General features: G+C 36.8%; 1 protein-coding gene across 12 annotated transcripts in view; it reads left to right on the top strand.

The window, feature by feature from the left end:
* TANC2 (tetratricopeptide repeat, ankyrin repeat and coiled-coil containing 2) overlaps positions 1-22245 on the top strand; it is a 369082-nt gene that overhangs the window by 233647 nt on the left and 113190 nt on the right. For all 12 annotated transcript variants that reach the window (XM_077853866.1, XM_077853860.1, XM_077853862.1 and 9 more), the window contains 2 exons: positions 4043-4306; positions 19997-20122. In XM_077853866.1, coding sequence (XP_077709992.1) covers positions 4043-4306; positions 19997-20122 — 390 coding nt within the window. The remainder of the gene's footprint in view (positions 1-4042; positions 4307-19996; positions 20123-22245) is intronic.

Below are 22245 nucleotides of genomic sequence, written 5' to 3'. Positions count from 1 at the left end.
AAGAACACACACAGATACATGCATACATAATACAAATACATTATCACTGAACACATTTAGAAATTATAAAATATTGCTGTAGAATCCGTAATAATCTCATTGGAGAAGGTACAACATTATGTTTGGTGGCAAAAAAAGTAACTATTGGGCTACTCATGACTGAAAGTCTGTATATATAAAATGAATTTTTAAAGTGAGTAGTTTTGACTGTATATTGAAATAACGTAGTATCTTAACAGACTTGAACACTTGGATGGGCTTTAAGAATATCCTATAGTTCCAACATTTTAATCAATAAGACTTCCCTAGTGTAGATTTCTTAGAAAATAGAGCCTGAGACTAAAAGTTATGTGCTAACACTATATGAATGAAGAGGAGTAAGGCAGAAAAGGAGGAGAAGCAAATATAAGGAAAGGAATTACAGAGCTGGCAAAGGTGATTGCCTGATTCTACTGAAAGTCTTCAGAGAGATCATACATTTCTGAATTGTGGAAGGGGGAATTAGAAGGTGATATTACTGCTAGTTCCCTTCTCACATTGGTATGTTAGCCCTAATACGATACTATTTCCCCCACTCTTACAAGTGCTTGAATCCAGTAGCTCTGCTGTATCTCATATGTCTCAGTGGCAACCAGGAAGTCTAGGGTCAGAGGAGAGAGGCTATAGGGCAGTATACAATACAGACAGATGTTGGCTTGTGCCCATCATTATCCCAAAGGGCCAGGAATAGCCATTATAGGCAACCCTTCAGTCTGGAGCAGGATGTTAATAACAGGGGCCCAGCTCCAACCCATGGGAATAGTCCTCACCTTGCTAGAGTCCATGTAGCCAGACAACAGGCAGGTGAGTAATTTAGAGTGGCAAATCCAGTTTAACCCTTGCACTACATAGATTGATCATTAGTATTCTCTTTTGGCATCTAGTCTCACTTGGGAACATAATATTGTGATACTCTCAATTCTTTTATGAGAGGAGAGATCCAAATCCAGTTCTTCAAGAGGATGACTAGTTGCAGTCTCCCAAAAAGACTTAGAAAGGGCTAGTAAATGAAAATTAAGTCCCTGCTGCTCCTGCTGGTTCTAAGGCCATCATGTATGTTCGTCATCTCCTTCCTTCACCCATTTCAGAACAAAGAATATCAAAATAGATTTCAGAGCAAACAGTGATGACCTATCAAGGAAAATCATTTCATAGTGCTAAATGGAACATTTCATCAAGAGGAAATAATGATCCTAAATGTTTATGCGCTGAATAATGAAGCTTCAAAGTGGCAGAAATCTAGCTTCAAAATGGCAGAAACAGGGATCCCTGGGTGGCGCAGCGGTTTGGCGCCTGCCTTTGGCCCAGGGCGCGATCCTGGAGATCCGGGATCGAATCCCACGTCAGGCTCCCGGTGCATGGAGCCTGCTTCTCCCTCTGCCTGTGTCTCTGCCTCTCTCTCTCTCACTGTGTGCCTATCATGAATAAATAAAAAAAATAAAATAAAATAAAATGGCAGAAACAGAGATTTTTAACTCTTATCTCTCAGTGGTTGAAAGAACAAGTAGGAAATCAATTTGCATGTATAAGACCTAAACAGTTCTATCAACCAATTTGACATAATTATTTTTTATAGGACAGTCCACCTAACAATAGCATTGTTCAGATTCTTTTTAGCTATACACAGAAGATTCACCAAGAGACCATATTTTAGTTCATTAAACAAGTCTCAATAAAGATAAATGGACCTAAACCATTACAAACTGTGTTCTCTGACTACACTGTGTTTAAACTAGAAACCAATAATAGAAAAATATTGGGAATTTTCAATAATGCTTAGAAATTAAACACATTTTTAAATAACACAGGTCAAAAAAATCACAATATTTTGTGAAATTTTAAAATATTTTTAATTGAATGATAATGAAAACAAAACATCAGAAATTTTAGAATGTAATAAAGAAGTGCTCAGGAGAAAATTTATAGCATTAGATGCTTATTTTAGAAAAGAAGGAAGTTATTTAATTAGCAAACTAGTTCTACTTAAAGAAGAAAAAGAACTTCAAATCAAAGTAAACAGAATAGGAAATAATGAACAGATATCAATGAAACTGAAAGCTGGTTCTTTGAAAAAAACATTGATAAACCTCTAGTCATATTAACCAGGAAAAAAAGGAGATATAAATTATCAATATCAGGAATGAAAGAGGGGACGTCACTACAGACCCCACAAAGGGTAATGCAATGTCATGAACAACTTTATGCCAATAAATTTGACTGTTTAGATGAAGTGGACAAATCCTGGAAATAACAAATGACCAAGGATCATTTGAGAAGAAAAAGATAACCTAAAGAGCTTTCTAGCTGTTAAAAATGAATTGAATTTGTTGTTTAAAACTTTCCCACAAGGTAAACTTAGTCCAGATGCCTTCACAGGTAAATTCTATCACAGTTTAAGGAAGAAATAATACCATTTTCCCACAAACTGCTCCAGGAGGCTGAAGTTAAAAGAACAATTAATGAGGGAGGCCAATATTACCTTAAGACCAAATCAGACAAAGAAATTATATTAAAAAGTAAGCCACAGACCAGTGTCTCTTATGAACATAGACATAAAAGGCCTAACAAAATTCTAACATTGAATCCAGCAACGTATAAAAAAGATAACAGGGACAATATATAAAAAAGGATGTGTTGAGGCTCCGGGGTGGCTTGTTGATTGAGTGTCAACTCTTGATTTCAGCTCAGGTCATGATCTCAGGGTCCTGGGGTCAAGCCCTGCATTGGGCCCCATGCTTAGCAGGAGTCTGCTTGAGGATTCTCCCTCTCCCTTTGTTCCTTCCCTCCCCTCTGCCCCCTCTCCTCCTTCCCCTCCCCTCTCTCAAATAAATTAATAAATCTTAAAAAAAAAAAAAAAAGGATGTGTCACAAGTTGGTATGAGTGGGGGGGGGGGAGCACTGTCATCTTTGAGAAGTGTAACGGTGACTGCCCCCTCTGACAGAATTGACAGGGAGGTGTTGCCATAAAACCAGACTCCCTTACTAGCAGTGAGGATACAGAGACTAGTTTGTAGCAGTTAATTCTCAGATGCAAGGAAAACTTATTCTGTAAAGAACAACAAAGCTTGAAGGCAACCAGGGTTTCTTCCTTTATAACTCATATTTTCCCCTTGTTACTACCAAGTCCAGAACTCCATTTAAATTTCCAAAGAGAAAACCTCACTAAAAGGAATCATGGAAAGTACCCAATAAACTTAGGTTTCTTCTTTTCACAACAGGTACATTGAAAATGTAAGAAGAGAATATGCACTAACATATTAAAAGCTTTCCTGAGATGACCTCTTTTATTCTTAGAATTATTGCTAAGATTTTTATAATCTTTATTTTAATGTTTTTAATCCTTGCATTTCTATGGCTGATGAAAATTTTTGTTTAGAAGTCCTGTTTATAATTAGTGGTAAGACTAGATAAAATTCTAGAAGCCCTTTCAATTTTTGTTTGATTTCATTAAAGAACATAGAGCTAGAACTGCAGAGGCTACCTGTTCAAGAAGGCCCTGTACTGTCTCCTTATTTGGACAGATTATTTCTCCTATATTAACATCTACTTAGGGACCATTTGTTTTTTCTAATTCTTAATTACATATAAGGGGCCAGGAAATAAATTTAAATGAGGGAAAATATGGGTTAAAAGAGTATAAAGATCTTTTTGAGACTTTGGGAGCTATCCAGCAATCCCTTTTTGATGAAATTCTGAAATTTTTAGCATTGATAGGCCCTAGCTGTAGATCTTTTAGCACTGATGTATGAATGTATTTAGTTTCATTTAAATAGAGTTATTAAAGTAAAAATAGGAGAGATATGAGAGAAAATATATAAGAGATAGTTAAATTTTGCTTTCAGTTATTTAAACTTCATGATAGAGATAAAATGATCATGAATAATTTAAAAAAAAATAATATTGCTACTACTCTTACTAGCTATTTATGATTTTGGATAGTAGTAAACAGCTTAATCTGTAGGTTTTTAGGGTTTTTTTAAACTTGTTTTACTCTGTCTTTCAGCTACCTTGACAAGCTATTCTGAAAACGTAGAACGCACAAAATATGTTGGGGAAAGCAGTAAAGAATTAGGATCTGGAGGAAACCTAAAACCTTGGCAATCTCAAAAATCCAGCATGGATTCCTGTTTGTATCGAGTAGATGAAAACATGACGGCTTCCACCTATAGTCTGAATAAGATCCCAGAGAGGAATTTGGAATCAGTTTTATCACAATCAGTACAGTCTATTCCTCTGTATCTTATGCCACGACCAAATTCAGTAGCAGGTAAGATTTTTTTAAAAATTGACCATTTTACTGGGGTATATACTTAAATGAAAGTAAGTTCTGCTTTAATAGAATTTTCCATTTGTGTTCTTTGACTAAGCTATTCTTTTGTGTTTCGATAATATGTATGTGTATATCTTTCTGAACCTGGGGGATGGCTCATGTTCAAGTGGTTGTTTAGTTCTGTTCCCAAAATGTGTAACAGCATGCATGAAATCAGAAGTAAAATCTATAAAGTATATTGTTGAATTTCTAAAAGTATTTTTTACATCTGAAACCTTTGAAAAGATTTCAGTTTGAGGTTTTTAAAAACACCAGTTTAAAAAAAAATTATTAAATTGAAGTATATTTCAGTAGAAGTTGTATTATCAGAAATCATCATCCATAGTTTGAGGGAGTGACAGGCAGGCAAGAATTCAACTTTCCAGTCCAAGAGCTCAATATTTTCACAATACCCTGGCCGTCTTATCATTGAAGAATCACCAGGTACCAGTTATTACTAAAGAATAACTCAGACACTCCTAGCAGTTTCAGTCATAAAGGAGTATGGAGTCATTATTCTTTAGCAGCTATTCAGAACTGATGTCAAAGGATATTTTTTATACAGCTAAGTTGCTACTTAATAATTCAGACCAGGAGCTTTTGCAGAATAGTTTGGCATTCTGGCATTTTCAGAATGCCATACCATCTAGACTTTGTCTCTACTACAAAATCATAGTTATGTTTGTCTTTCTTACTTGTCTGATGAATGCCTATAAAGTTTGTCCTACACCAGGTAATAAAATACTTTTTGTAGTTAGAAGCTCTTATTTCCCAAGTGTAATGATTTATGTTATGCAGATGATAGTGTGATGCTTCTTGCCTTTTTGTACCTTTTCTAAAACATTACTCTTTGTTCCATCCTCTGGGAGGCCATCAGCATCAGTCATCACATGGAGTAATATAATTATGGCTCATCTGGAAGATGGATAACTATAGGCAATTTTAATACTAAGTTTTCAAGATTATTCACTTTTATATAGTGCCGGGAACTTTTCTTTCTTAGATTCTTTGGAATATATTGATCCCCACTGATGTCATATTAGAATCCTAGAATGCTATAACTTAGAAAGTACTAAACAAATACAGTCTTTCCAGAAGAGAAGCATTTAAATCCTTGCCTGCATAAAATTTGGGAAATACAGCCACCAGCCACCAGCCTTAATGGTACATCCCAGTGTACTTCTTAACTAAGCTGCAGTGATTTCTAAGAGAATTTTTTACTCTGTTATTTGAGAATGGCACTGAGCACCTAGTAGGAGTCAGAAGAATAAGCTTCTCTTGTCCTCTTTTTTTAGTTTACTGGAGAGATTATAAAATAGAGAGATTATAAAATACTTTGCTCTCCTTGAGCATAAATATCTGTAGATTCATTATTCTACCCTCTGCAGATACTAAACTTATTGTGTACAAAGGCTTGTCCAGGGATCCCTGGGTGGCGCAGCGGTTTAGCGCCTGCCTTTGGCCCAGGGCGCGATCCTGGAGACCCGGGATTGAATCCCACGTCAGGCTCCCGGTGCATGGAGCCTGCTTCTCCCTCTGCCTGTGTCTCTGCCTCTCTCTCTCTCTCTGTGACTATCATAAATAAATTTAAAAAAAAAAATTTAAAAAAAAGGCTTGTCCAGGACTAATTAGCCAAATATTATCCTTCCCTTACTTTCTCTGAAGTTTTCTAACACTATTGCCTTCTAGAAATTAGCACAAGGCACCTGTCAGAAGTATCACTGAGTTACATTTAAAAGAAATTGACTTCATAGCTCTATTGCAGAGACTAGAACCCAGCTTTCTATACCAGATATTTTAATCACCAGGTAAAAAATACCATTTGAAATGTTTTTTTTAAAAAAACTTTACAAAGGACGTAACATTTTAGCAGGTAAAGAGTACCTCCTTTCTTTTGTGTGGATTGTAAGATTTTTGTTTATTTAGAATCTTATTTTGTAAGAGCTGATATTCTAGTTACTTAATAAAATCTTTTAAATCATGGTCAGTTTTCAGGGAATTGTAATCCAATCTGTGAATTTGGGGGTCTTCTATCTTTGTGGTGTATTTTTGCTAACTGCCATTTAACAACTCTACCACTCATAGGCATCAGTATATTTGTGGCTACACTTAGACTTCAGTAACTTTTTGGGTATTCTTTGGGACACTAACTCCAGCAAGTAGTAAGATAGGAATTATATGGAGAATTACAGGATGGAATTCTAATTGACATCCATTGTTGTTTTTGTAGAATAGTCAGCTACAATGTGATAACTGCTATAACACAGTAATTTACAAAGTACCATAGGAACACAGAGGATGGAAGCATCTGAGTGCAAAGGGGAGAGGACAGGGCACCTGGGTAGCTCAGTTAAGTGTCTGCATTCCCCACAGGTCATGATCAAACTCCACATCAGGCTCCCTGCTCAGTGGGGAGTCTACTTCTCCCTCTCCCTTTGCCTCTCCCCACAGCTCACACTCTCTTTCTTTCTTAAATAAATAAGTAAATAAATAATCTCATAAAAAGGTGGGGGAGAGGGTAGAGAGGAATAGAAGATATCACAGAAAAGGATGAGTGAGAAGTCACAAGAAAGACAGAAAAAAGAGGAAGGCACAAAGAAGTTAAAGAACTTGGCACATTATTGGCATTTCACCATGACCAGAACCTGGGTATAGTGAAGGAATAGTGAAAAGTGATGCCAAAGGTGATACCAAGGAGCTTAAGTGCTCTGATGTTAAGTATTGAGGGTTTTTTGTTGCTAGTCAGTATAAGCAGGTGCTGTATTATCAAATTTGCAGTTTAGAAAAATGGCTATTATATACCCATCCATTTAGGAGAAGGAGGAGGGCCTGGAGTTAGAGATAATAGTTTGTCAACAGCTTGTGGTAATGTGCAGAATTATAGGGGGTGAATTGCCAGGTATTTTGTAGAGTTGAGAAAATGGCTTGGGAGATTTTCTTCTTTTTTGCCTTAAAAAATAACATATATTAGTGTTTTTTGTAAGTTAGAAATACAAGAAGAAAACAAAACAAAAATGAGCCACAGGGATGCCCAGGTGGCTCAGTGGTTGAGCACCTGCCTTAGGCCCAGGGCATGATCCCAGAGTACCCGGATTGAGTCCCGTATCAGGCTCCCTGCATGAAGCCTGCTTCTTCCTCTGCCTGTGTCTATGCCCCCCGCCCCTCTCTGTGTATCTCTCATGAATAAATAAATAAAATCTTAAAAAAAAGAAAGAGCCATAGTTTCCTTGCCTAGAGGTTACTGCTGACATATTCTAGGAATTAAAGATTCATATATGTTACATAGTATGTATATATGTAAAATATCCAAATTCAAACAAAAGTACAGAAGAAAAAGGAAAAAACACTCCCTTCTCTGCCTAGTTTCCCTCTCCAAAGGTTATTACTTAAGAATCTTTAAAATATGTATCATACATATAATATCCATATTACATATGTAATACATAATATATACCTATATAGTTATAATATATGTAAGAGACATGTGAGGTCAAAAAATCAGGATTTATAGAAAGGAAATGAAAGTATATATTCTTACAAAGATGTATAGCTTTATTTGTTAATAGCTCAAAACTGTGAACATCCCAAATGACAATTAGCTGCTGAGAGGATAAACAAATTAGAGCATATCCTTACAATGGGTACTACCTAGCAGTAAAAAGAAATAACTATTGATACTGCAGCAACACATACAAATCTCGGAACGGTTCCATTGAGTGAAAGAAGTCAGATTAAAAGTATATACTATATGATTCCATGTATATAAATTCCTAGAAACACAAACTAGTTTATAGGCACAGTGCATATGCCACTATCACCCCCTTTTGTATTGCCCTGTGGTAACTGGGCCTCAGAAGAGTGCCACCAGTGTTGATACTCTGGCTTTTGCTATTCTTCTGAGTAATGAAATCTCATTCATCTTAGATGTCTCATGTCTTCTTCCACCATCCAGGCGTGTTAGAAGTAGAATAAAATATTGGACCTTCCCACTCTGTGGCAGTGAGATACCACTATACCCATACCCACAAAATTAAACGGAATGGCAAGTGTTAGTGAGGATGTGATGCAATTAAAGTTGTTAGACATTGTTAATGGGAGTATAATAATAAACTGGTACTAGCACTTTGTAAAGGTGCTTGGCAAGATCTATTAAAGGTGTATAAAACTATATATGCATGTTACCTAAAACCTGTCAATTCCACTCCTGCATAGAATGGCCATCAAAAATACATCATTCTGGGGTGCCTGCCTGGCTCAGTTGGTAGAGCACATGACTCTTGGCCTCAGGTCATGAGTTCAGGCCCTGTGTTGAGCATGGAGTCTACTGAAAAAAAGAAGTCCTTATATTCACCAAAAACTAATAAAAATAAATATAAATAAATATAGGAGTGTTCATATCCATTTTATTCATAATAACCCAAAAGCTGAAAATCATCCAAATTGTCCATCAACAGTAGACTGGCTTAATAAATTGTATACAACAGTGAAAAAGAATGTACTACTGCTATAGACAACATCATGGGGAGGGCATACTATATGGAATATGTATATTTCTATAAAGTATAAAAAATCATACAAAAACTATGTAATTTCTAAGGTGATAGTACTAAAAGTAATGTTACCTTTGGTGGAAATATCAAGGAAGCCTTCTGTATCTTGATTGAACAGTGGTTGCATGGGTGTGTATATTTATAAACATTTATTGAGCTATACACTTAAGATTTATATACATAAGGTATATAAATCATACCTCAATTTAAAAAAATGTATGAAGTATTTAGGCTTCTGTCTTTCTAGAAGAATTTCCCCTTTAGTTTAGAAATAGTGGTTCTTGGTGATAACTAGATCTTTGAGAAATACCTATTTTTAGTGTTGATTAAAAATAACCTAGGAGGCACCTGGGTGGCTTAGTCTATTAAGTGTCAGTCAGACTCTTGATTTCGGCTCAGGTAATGATCTCAGGGTTGTGAAATCAAACCCTACATTGGGCTCTGCACTGGATGTGGAGCCTACTTAGGATTCTTTCTCCTCCCCTCCTCCCTCAAGAGAGAGAAAAGAGAAAGGAGAGGAGAGGAGAGGAGAGGAGAGGAGAGGAGAGGAGAGGAGAGGAGAGGAGAGGAGAGGAGAAAGCCAGTAATGTCAGCAAACGGACAATTAAAATGTTCCATTTATTGAGAACATAAACCTAGGATCAATACCCAAACTGGCCAGAAATGATTCTAATTAGTTCATTGTTAGCCTAGGTAAAGTCCTGAAGCAGCAGTCTCTGTGTGACTTTATCCTTTTTTAAAAAAACAATTATTTTGAATTATATTTTACATATCATAAAATTCACCCCTTTTTATATAATCCACCCAATTTAGTAATTTATAACATATTTACTAAGTTATACAGTCTTTGCCATAAATCACTTTTGGAACATTTCATCATCCCAATAAGATCATGTCATGATGACATGGTCCTCATGTCTATTTAATACTAATTTCATTCCCACTCCCAGCCCCAGGCAACCACTGATCTATTTTCTATCTCTGTAGACTTTTTCTGGACATTTCATATAAATGGAGTCATACAATCCGTGGTGTCTTGTGTCTGGCTTCTTTCACTTAGCATAATGTTTCTGAGATTCATTTATGACATAGTATGTATCAGAAATTTGTTCTTTTCTTTTTTTTTTAAGGATTTTATTTATTTATTCATGAGAGACACACAGAGGCAGAGGGAGCAGGAGAAGCAGGCTCCCTTGGGGAGCCCAATGTAAGACTCAATCTCAGGACCCTGGGATCATGCCCTGAGCCATTGGCTGACACTCAACCACTGAGCCACCCAGGTGTCCCCGTTTGTTCTTTTTTATTGCAAATAGTATTCCTTTGTATGACTGTACCACATTTTATCCATTCACCAGTTGATGGACATTTAGATTTTTCCCAATTTTTGGCTGTTTTGAATAGTGCTACTATATTCATGTGCAAGTCTTTGAGTAGTTATATGGTTTCATTTCTCTTGAATAGATACCTAAGAGTAGAAATGCTGCATCATAGGGTAAATTTATGTTTAATTTTTTAAGAAATTGCCAACCTGTTTTCTAAAGTAGCTGCACGATTTTACATTCCCACCCATAACGTATGTGTGGATTCCTGTTTATCCACATTCTTCCAACCATTTGTTATGGTCTTTTCTCTTATTATACTTCCTCAGGCGGGTGTGAAATACTATTTTGTTATAGTTTTAATTTGCATTTTCTTAATGACTGATGGTGTTGAGTTTATTTTGTGTGTGTATTACCTATTCATGTATCTTCTTTGGTAAAATATCTTTTCAAACCTTTTGCACATTTTTTTTGTTGGATTGTTTGTCTTAGTGAGTTGTAAGCATTTGTTGTGTATTCTGGATACAATGCTTTATCAAACGATGGGTTTGCAAAATATTTTCTTCCAGTCTAATGCTTATCTTTTCATTTTCTTATTGATGTATTTTGATCACATCAATTTATCAAATTTTTCTTTTCTTGGATCATGCTTTGGTGTCATTTTTTTCTCTATCTTTTTAATAGAAAGTACACTTTATATAAAATATTACAAAACAATGATTTTTCTTTGTTATTGGAGTTTATTTGTTTTAAATTCAAGTATTAGAAAATATTTTTCTGTCCTCACTTACATGCTTTCTACAGTCTTCTTTTCCCTCTTCAGTCCCTCCCTCATGTTAAAAAAAGTAAAAGGGATAACAGCCTATTGTTATGCTGTTGATTATTTTTCCACTTATCACAGTGGTCATACCACAATAGGCCTTTTCTGGCTAGCATAGATTTTCAGAATCTTAAGTAGTACTGATCATGCTTGTTCCAAAAAAGGTAAAAAGTAAATGTACCATAAGAAGCCAGATAGATCACAGGATTCTGGGGTGGCTCAGTCAGTTAAATGTCTGGCTCCAGTTATGATCCCAGGGTCTTGGGATGGACCCTAGTGTCTGACTCCCTGCTCAGCAGGGAGTTTGCTTCTCCTTCTCTCTCCGCACCTTCCCCTGCTCGTGTTCTCTCTCTCTCTTTTTGCTCAAATAAATAAAATCTTAAAAAAAAAAAAGAAGCCTGATCTGTCCTAGAGTGTAGGATTTTAGACTGTCAGAGTAGTACAAATTGTATTAAAGTATGAACATAGAGGATCCCTGGGTGGCTCAGTGGTTTAGCACCTGCCTTTGGCCCAGGACGTGATCCTGGAGTCCTGGGATCGAGTCCTCCATCGGGCTCCCTGCATGGAGCCTGCTTCTCCCTCTGCTTGTGTCTCTGCCTCTCTGTCTCTCTGTGTCTCTCATCAATAAATAAATAAAATATATTTTTTTTAAAGTATGAATATACTCATCAGAGAATTATTTCTTCTCCTTGTTGAATGTAATATAAACAGATCTAGTGTTGCCTACAGGGTAAGTCATAGGTCAGGGAATAGTTTGTACTGGATTGTTTTCTGTATCTGGAAACCATGGTTTCAGTATCCTCACAAAGAAGCAGGAAAGTGAACTATAAACCAGAGGACTCAGTTATCTTCAAAATTTAATAGATTATAGATTGAAAATGTTTCCAGAATGTAGAGAAATAAAATTACTTTTGCAGGGTATTATCCTGCTAACTATATAATGTGTAAATATTTGGTAAGACCACAACCTCTCGTAGTTTAAATGATTAAGTATCTACATCGTTTTTTAAAACAAATTTTCTTAGCTCTGGAGGATCCTTTCTAGTAGATTCTAGATAGACCTCTCTAGATAGACCACTCTAGATAGAGCTCTAGATGTACTTATATTTTCCTTTGCTTTCTAATGGGCACATATAAGTGGTATGGGGAAGTGTGGGAAGATCAAATACTCGAATCTCCTTGGTGAACAGGAGTAACTGAGGATTTCAAACACAAGATAGCTTAAAATAGAGGGGGGAGAAAAACCAGTGTATTTATTTATTCTTATTAAATTATTCTAAGCATATAAATAGCTGAGGGAAGAAATAATGTGAATGCCAGTTATAAAAGACCTTGTTCAAATCCGGCTCTTAAATTTCTCTTTTTAAAATTTTATCTCAGTAAGAATAATATAGTTATTTTAGAGATGAAATAATGTTGAATAATGAGGTGAAAATACCATTTGCATCACTTCAAAAATTCTGGGGGAATAATTGTTTAAATGGTCTTGCCATGTTACAGACTTTTCCCACTTGTGGAAGAGAATCACCCATTTTGGCTTGATTTCGGTATCTTTACGGGGCTACAGGACCAGGAAATTGTCAAGAAATTATTTATTTATTTATTTATTTATTTATTTATTTATTTATATTTATTTATGATAGTCACAGAGAGAGAGAGAGAGAGGCAGAGACACAGGCAGAGGGAGAAGCAGGCTCCATGCACCGGGAGCCTGATGTGGGATTCGATCCCGGGTCTCCAGTATCGCGCCCTGGGCCAAAGGCAGGCGCCAAACCACTGCGCCACCCAGGGATCCCAAGAAATTATTTAAATTAATTTGCTGCATTGAACTCTAAAGAATAAAACTGCTTATGTTATTCCATAAGACCCATGATTTAAAAAAATCACTTTTATAACACTTTACTTAGAAGAAGTGGGGTCAGTACATATGCATATGTTTATGATGATTTTATTAAAACTTTTTTCTGAGTTGTGAATTCACCTGCAACATAAATGGAAAAAATATATCTAATGAAAATTTTAAAACAACCATATACTCTTTATTACCTATTAAAATAGAAGATTATTATAAGTATAAATATGTTGATCCATTAGATTGATCCAAAAGCTGTATACTTTTAGAAACAAAGATTCAAACAAGTGAAGTCTTTATACTTAGATGTACCATTTAAAAGCTCCTCCTAGGGCAGCCTGGGTGGCTCAGCGGTTTGGCGCCTGCTTTCAGCCCAGGGTGTGATCCTGGAGACCTGGGATTGAGTCCCACATCAGGCTTCCTGTGTGGAGCCTGCTTCTCCCTCTGCCTGTGTCTCTGCCTCTCTCTCTCTCTCTCTCTCTCTCTCTCTATGTCTTTCATGAATAAATAAATAAAATCTTTAAAAAAAATAAAATAAAAGCTCCACCTATATCACATATGAAGGTAGTGCTATTTACTGAAAGTAAACACTTTTAACTCAAATGATAAAGTGATTAAAGCTGATTTTGGGCAGTCTCTACCATCAGGGCTTGAGTTTTTCCTAGAGTAGCTCAGTTTTCTGAGTCTAAAGTTAGATGTATATATACTTTTAAATTAAAATTCTAAGATATGAAAAAATACTACTGTGTTTTATTGTTTTCAAAATGTAAATCACTACTGTGTGGGTTTTGGGGTTTTTTGCGTGTTTTTTTTTTTTAAGCCTGTTGTGTTGGAAGAAATGAGAGAACATTGTGGACTTGCAGTTGCATGGCAGAAATTATTGTAGAGTAGGATGTCTATGGTCATCCTTGATGTCTTAAAATGAGATTGGCTGGGCAGCCCTGGTGGCTCAGCGGTTTAGTGCCGCCTTCAGCCCAGGGCGTGATCCTGGAGACCCGGGATCGAGTCCCACGTCAAGCTCCCTGCATGGAGCCGGTGTCTCTGCCTGTGTCTCTCTCTGTCTCTCTCTCTCTCATGAATGAATAAATAAATTTAAAAAAAAATTAAATGAGATTGGCTGGGTATTGAAAGGATGTGGAAGCAGGAAATACTCACTTGCAACAGCTGTCCTCAATGCTTTGTGTGAAAATGAGGAGTCTATCAAGAAAACATAAAAGCAGTGGTAGTCAGTTAAAATATAAACTCTTACCATCTATTTGTTAAAGTTTGGAGCTGCTCATTTTCCTAAGAAAAGGATCTTAAGAATCAGGTAAATGGAAAATTGGAATCATGAGGGATTTAGATGAATCCAATCAGAAGCTATAATCAGGATTTTATAAAGAATAAAATACGGGCTTTTCAGCAGTCAGAATGTTGGCTTTATGAATCAAGGGTGTAAGGACAGCAGAGTGGCTTCTTGCCCAGGCTATAGCAACATAACATCATTCCAAACTCCCTTCTCAGCTCAGCTAGAATGACAACTGTGCTACCAAAATTTCTTTGCACTAGTGACAAATGATATAAGAAGAAACGATTCAAACTGGTTTCATACTCAATATAGAGTTGCCTCTGGAATGTTTTGTCCCAAAGGTTGTCTGCTGGATTTTTTTCTGCCTGCTTATTTGTTATTTTAACTTCAAAAAAGTATGTCAGTTAAATGTTATATATAAATGAATCAACTGTTTCAATCTTTTGATTGGATCTCAAAATATATATATATATATGCTCTCTTTTTCCACTTCCCTCATTCTTCTCTGAAATCAAGAATTTTTAATGAAATAAATTTTACTTAGAGATAGATTTTACATAGACATTTACTTTTTAAAGCATTTTCTTTTCACATAAAATTTTTTATTGTAGATTTGTTTTTCCTCTTTCTTCAGTTCACTTTGACTAACCTAATTATCTTCTATGCTTGTATCTGGAAAGTGTTCACTAAATATTTTATTTTTTTATTATTTTATTTTTTATTTATGATAGTCACACAGAGAGAGAGAGAGAGAGAGAGACAGAGACACAGGCAGAGGGAGAAGCAGGCTCCATGCACTGGGAGCCCGACGTGGGATCCGATCCCGGGTCTCCAGGATCGCGCCCTGGGCCAAAGGCAGGCGCTAAACCGCTGCACCACCCAGGGATCCTCACTAAATATTTTAGTATTAATTTAACTTGATGGAACTATCTCAAAAAAATTTACCAGGACAGTTTCCCAGTAAGAGTACCACTGTGAAGTAGTAATATGTGTGTCCCTGTAGATCTGCCATGTACACACACACACACACACACACACACACAACTACATTTCTTGGTTTTGTGAAATAAAGCAATAGAACAGTTGATGTCTGTTTTCCTAGGAATTACTATGGTGAAGATTCATTTAGCAAAGCTTGTTAACTTTACACTAAACATTTATATTAACAAATGCTGCCAGAAGCTCTTTGAATTGGAAAATGAACCTATCTGAGGCTGCGGCTAGTAGTACCTGCCAGCGGGTCTTTTCAGTAAAGAGAAATTAAATGAATTATCTGTTACTCAGGTCTGTACTCAGAGTATAGATCTCCCTGAGTTTAATCTTTAAAAGATTCATAGATGAATATAATATAGATAAAAAGGGCTTTTTCCCCTTAACCACAGCTTTTTTCCTCCACTGTATCATTCCACCCTCTATTAATGAAATATACATTCTCTTTTTATTACAACATATCAAACTATTTTAGTGCATTGGCATATAGAACAGTTTTAATAAGAGAACCTTGCTTTAAAATTATATAATGTACTGTTAATATTGCCGTAGCAGTAACCCAAAACTTACCACACTTTCAACTATTAAAGGTTTCATTTGAATTTTGTTTTAATGTGAGTAGAAGATTCTACTTGTCATTGATAATTCTTTGCATATTACTCTTCAGTTTATCAGCTTTAGAAAGTACCTTATATGTATTTTTCTTATTAAAAAATAACAAATTTGGGGGGAATCCCTGGGTGGCACAGCGGTTTGGCACCTGCCTTTGGCCCAGGGCGCAATCCTGGAGACCCGGGATCGAATCCCACATCAGGCTCCCAGTGCATGGAGCCTGCTTCTCCCTCTGCCTGTGTCTCTGCCTCTCTCTCTCTCTCTGTGACTATCATAAATAAATAATAAAAATTTAAAAAAATAACAAATTTTGGAGCTTTAATTTGTTTCTTACTGTGGGAAATATTTGAAGTGTAGAGATTTATTAGTCTGTGCTACACAAGCACCTTCACTTTGCATTACAAAGTCTTTATTGCCCAGCTTTGATTACTGCTCTTTGAAGCCATAAAAAAAAACAGGGAAAGTGACAAAGATGTGGAAGGGCTGAAAAATAAGGCTTTTATTGGTGTTCAATTTACTAACATACAGAATAACCCCCAGTGCCCGTCACCCATTCACTCCCACCCCCCGCCCTCCTCCCCTTCTACCACCCCTAGTTTGTTTCCCAGAGTTAGCAGTCTTTACGTTCTGTCTCCCTTTCTGATATTTCCCACACATTTCTTCTCCCTTCCCTTATATTCCCCTTCACTATTATTTATATTCCCCAAATGAATGAGAACATATAATGTTTGTCCTTCTCCGACTGACTTACTTCACTCAGCATAATACCCTCCAGTTCCATCCACATTGAAGCAAATGGTGGGTATTTGTCATTTCTAATAGCTGAGTAATATTCCATTGTATACATAAACCACATCTTCTTTATCCATTCATCTTTCGTTGGACACCGAGGCTCCTTCCACAGTTTGGCTATTGTGGCCATTGCTGCTATAAACATCGGGGTGCAGGTGTCCCGGCGTTTCACTGCATCTGTATCTTTGGGGTAAATCCCCAACCGTGCAATTGCTGGGTCGTAGGGCAGGTCTATTTTTAACTCTTTGAGGAACCTCCACACAGTTTTCCAGAGTGGCTGCACCAGTTCACATTCCCACCAACAGTGTAAGAGGGTTCCCTTTTCTCCGCATCCCCTCCAACATTTGTTGTTTCCTGCCTTGTTAATTTGCCCCATTCTCACCGGTGTGAAGTGGTATCTCATTGTGGTTTTGATTTGTATTTCCCTGATGGCAAGTGATGCAGAGCATTTTCTCATGTGCATGTTGGCCATGTCTATGTCTTCCTCTGTGAGATTTCTGTTCATGTCTTTTGCCCATTTCATGATTGGATTGTTTGTTTCTTTGGTGTTGAGTTTAATAAGTTCTTTATAGATCTTGGAAACTAGCCCTTTATCTGATAGGTCATTTGCAAATATCTTCTCCCATTCTGTGGGTTGTCTTTTAGTTTTGTTGACTGTATCCTTTGCTGTGCAAAAGCTTCTTATCTTGATGAAGTCCCAATAGTTCATTTTTGCTTTTGTTTCTTTTGCCTTCGTGGATGTATCTTGCAAGAAGTTACTGTGGCCGAGTTCAAAAAGGGTGTTGCCTGTGTTCTTCTCTAGGATTTTGATGGAATCTTTTAAGGAAGAATTAAATCCAGTTAGCTTTAAAGAATGGTAAGAGGTGTAGTACAAATACATAGCACTCACTGGATTAACAGACCAGATAGCTGGTTTCGAGGCCTGGATCTACCATAAATGAGTGTTTCACTGTAGACGAGTCACTCTACAGTACTTATCTATAAAATGAAGGGATTTGACTAGTTTGGGATCAACAAACTTTTTATTAAAAGGCCAGTTGGTAAGTATTTTAGGCTTTGCAGGCCAATATGGCCTCTCTCCCAACTACTCAACTCTGTTGTAAATGAATACTTAACAAACAGGCAAGAAGGCTGTGTTCCAGTAAAACTTCATTTACAAAAATAGGCATCAGGCCAGATTTCATCTACAGGCCTTAGAGTGCTGACCTCTGAACCTCTGAACTAGATGAGCATTAAGATAACTTTCACATCTTCATGCTGTGTTACTACTTTATTTATTATCAACATCACATATATGTAAGGATTGCTCCTAGTTATTTTCTGTGGTGTATCAGTCAGGGGCTAGCCAGGAGACAAAAACCACAGTTATTTTACCAGAAAATCTGATATGGAAAGAATGGTTGACTATGTTTAAATGAACTGAAAAAGTAAAAAGAAAACACCGAGGTATCATGGACTGCAAGAAGCAGCTACCACCTCTGAGCCCATAGAACAAGAAGAGGTTGGAATTATTAAACCATAGAAAGTTGGAGGAAAGACCCTACAAAGCTGAAACTCGTATCTCTGTGCAAGGGGCCCTGCTCAGCTGATGCTGATATTTCCCAGCTCCAAGGAGGGCTCTATGGGGATAGTAATTCTGAGGGTCCTTCCTTCCTTCCTTCCTTCCTTCCTTCCTTCCTTCCTTCCTTCCTTCCTTCCTTCCACCCACAAGTTATGATTAAAGCAGGAGGGACTAATAAACATAAGAACCAATTCACAGAACCACATTAGAGTACCAGTGGGAATGGTGTAAGAGTCATTGTCTTCAGTGGTTTTAAATGAAAGATTATGTAATCTTTTCTGGATAGTTTTTTAGTTTCTGAATGCAGAGATCAAGAATATCTCTTATTCCTCTGTTACATTCCCAGTGGGAATACTGTAAGAGTCATTGTCTCCAGTGTTTTTAAATAAAAGATTAAATAGTAATCTATACTGGATAGTTTTAATTTCAGAATGGGGAAGTCACGATTATCTCTTATTCCTCTGAGACTTTCTCCCGCTGATGTGTAATGTGGCATTTGACTTCCTTCTCTTGGTTAATTCCCTAGACTAGCTTTCAGAGACTTTTATTTCCTAATAGAAACTATATCTATAAATTTGGATAAATTCCTTTTGTCTAGATTTCCAGTAGACCCAAGTAACTGAAGTAATTGCAGTAAAGAATGAAGAGAATACATCTCTTGCACATATTCTCTTATTCCTTTCTTTCTCTACCTCTGTTCTGTTGTTTTCTGTCTTTTCTCCTCCTTTTTCAGCTCGGAGAGCACTTTGTGACTTTCTTTGTGCCACTTAGTCATACTCCACGTTAGATTGTGGTTTGTGTCTTATCTCAACTGGGGATATGGACAGTAAGTACTTCATTAGAGCTCTGTGGCCAAGAGTGATCTCATTTTGCTTCCTCTCACCCACTCAAAACAGTCACCAAAGGTAAACTGGCAGCTAAGCCAAGAAGGGCATCAGGAACAGGGACTGGCACACTGTAAGCTCTGGGTAAATAATTGCCATTGAAGAACTGAATAACCCCTGGCACGATATTGTACATAACTGGCAACAAATTGAACCATTTAATTAATAATTTATAAGCTCTAAATTATTATATTCTGACAGAAGTTTGAGGGTTTTGTTGTTGTTATAGTTCTTGCTATTAAAAACTGTTTTGTCTTCAGCGCTTCCTTCTTAATTTCTTCACTTTTTGGTTCATTGTGAATGGACCTAACAGCTCTTGATATATAGCAGTGCAAATACCCATGCCATTTTTCCTCTTTCTGTTGTCACAAGATTGAAGGGTTTATACATGTAATGGGGGCCATTATTACCTATGTTCAGAGGGCAACTAAATGTTTTTTGAAATTCGTGGACATTGGCAGTTCCCTAAACATTCTTTAGCAATTCTCTATCTGTTGTCCCGGTGCCCGTCTCTCCAACAGATATACACATGTGAAATTTGTTTTTAGAATGTTTTCATATTTCATTCTTTAGCATGAAGGGAAGATGTTGAAGACAGAGCCTCCCGTTTTTCTTATAGCTAAATATAATTTGGAACATGTTTCTCCACTGATGATGTTTATGCCTTGTCATGTAAAGGTATTTGTGACCCCAAAGAAGGTAAAACTAATAATTGTTGCTGTCAGGTACTAATGTGTTTGCCAACTTCTTGTTAGTACTCTTCATAAGTTCAGGCAGTTGATAGTGATGAAGGAGCTGAAGACAACTCTTAACACTTTCCCCCAGCACATGTTCTGGATGCTGATTGAGGACTGTGAGTTCAGCAAACTCTTAGTAAATGTATATGTCAGAGTAAGCTCCGATTCCCAAGTTTGGGAGATATAGACTAATGATAGGTTTCTAAACTTACATATTCTGACTAACCTTTTCTGTCTTGTCAGCCACAAGCTCTGCCCACTTGGAAGACCTTGCTTACCTGGATGAGCAGAGACATACTCCTTTGAGAACTTCTCTTCGAATGCCGAGACAGAGCATGGGTGGTGCTCGCACGCAACAGGATTTAAGAGGTTAGAACCCTAGAGGGGCTTTGCCTAGTGATGCCCAGGCACAAGTGGAAATGGGCAGTAGGCAAAAAGTTTGTTTTCTGTTTCCACTCTTATTGAGGCGTCCCTTAAGAAATGAACGTGTCACCATAGAAGAGAAAGATAAACACAAATACATTATACTCATCATAGACTTTGTAATTTTGAACAGTTAAAAGCATTGATTCCATGAAATTCTCAAAGACATAGGGTAAAGTTGGTGATGGAGGAAACAACCTTTTTAAGGTCCTGGATTTCAGAAGTGTTGATTCACTTCAGCCCTAGTCCTCCAGGTGAGCTTGGTGCTAGTAGTCACATGTTTTCATAGAGAATTTATTTCATCTTCATCTTAGTTGCCATTTCTGGAGACATACACTTTTATTTACTTGGAGTTTGAGACAGTGCTTCTACTCCTCTCTGACAACATCTAAACAACTTATCCTTTTCCCACTCAGGCACCAGTTTCTTTATACTTTTTATGCATACTACTTATTTCTACAATCAGGAACCTAATCTTTTTCAAAGACTTTTAATTTTGTTGATCATTTCAAAGGCAGTCTAGTTGAGGACCTGTTAGTGGCTATCACTGCTTGTGCTTCTGGTTTGTTCAGAATGAACCAAACTATCTCTGATAACCTTAAGAGCTAAGTGGTCTACTTTCTCTAGTTTCTTGTAATCCATAGCTCTACTATCCCAAGTACATTTTTAAATTTTGTCTCCTAAATTTTATTCATCTTCCCTTTGCTCTCCTCCTCACCCTTGCCCAGTGCTAATCTGTGTTATATCACATGCATGATTCACACAGGAAGGGCTGTTTTCAATGATGACTAGGCAATGAGGAGCGTAAAATAATTGATTGTATTGCTGCAGTTACCATACCTCCCATGGACTATAGTGAGTTGACCACCACAATCATAGTTTTAGTTCCCAGTCCTATTCATCCTGTTCACCATTTCTTTAGGTAAGCCACGTGCTAGTTGCTTAGTATATACAGTTGTGTATTTCCAGCTTAGGAAGTAGAATTATATTAAGCATTACTTTAGTATAGCAGTACTTTAGTATATATACTTTAGTATATTTAGCACTACTGAGTGCTGCTAAATTGATTATATCCAAAGCCTGAATAAATCTAGTCAAAAGACTAAATAAATGATTTGTGCCAAAACCAAAATGCATAGCCATAGTAAAGAAGATTGAACACATGACTCACTCATATGTGGAATTTAAGAAACTAAACAAATGATCATGGGGGAAAAAAGAGAGAGGCAAACCAAGAAACAGACTCTTAGCTATAGAGAACAAACTGATGGTTACCAGAAGGGTGGTAGGGGAGATGGGTTAAATAGGTGATGGGGATTAAGGAGTGCACTTGCCTTGATGAGCACTGGGTGTTATGTAGAAGTGTTGAATCACTAAATTGTACACCTGAAACTAATATTACACTGTACCTTAACTAGCTGGAATTTAAATTTTAAAAAAAGATTGGATACAGCTATTGATCTATATAGACCTTCAGATTTGGCTGAAAATCTGCATTGACATCACCTTGCATTTCATTTCTGGAAAACATACTGACACAATTTATTTTATTTTCTGATTTGCTCGCCATTGAATAATGGATTTTATAGTACTGGCATATTTTAGAGATCTTGTGGGTTCAGTTTCAGACCACTGTAATAAAGCAAGTACCACAATAAAGCAAGTCAAATGGATTTTTTGTTTTCCCAGCACCTATAAAAGTTATGTTTACACTCTACTGTAATTTAGTGAGTGTCTAACAGTTATCTAAAAAAAAAAATGTATATACCTTAATTTTAAAATACTTTATTGCTTAGGGGTGCCTGGATGGCTCGGTTGCTTAAGCGTATGCCTTCAGCTTAGGTCATCATCCCAAAGTCCTGGGATCAAGCCCCATGTCGGACTCCATGTTCAGCGGGGAGTCTCCTTCTCCCTCTCCCTCTGCCCCTCCTACTGATCCTATTCTCTCTCTCTCCCTCTCTCCTTCTCAAATAATAAATAAATAAATAAAAATCTTTAAATACCCTATTGGTTAAAAAATGGTAACCATCATCTGAGCTTTCAGTGAGTCATAATCACTGATCACAGAT

The sequence above is a fragment of the Canis aureus genome, chromosome 16 (genome assembly GCF_053574225.1).
Source record: "Canis aureus isolate CA01 chromosome 16, VMU_Caureus_v.1.0, whole genome shotgun sequence".
In the NCBI taxonomy this organism is placed as follows: Eukaryota; Metazoa; Chordata; class Mammalia; order Carnivora; family Canidae; genus Canis; species Canis aureus.
The sequence above is the reverse complement of the archived record's forward strand: the minus strand, read 5'-3'. Positions and strand labels throughout refer to the sequence as shown.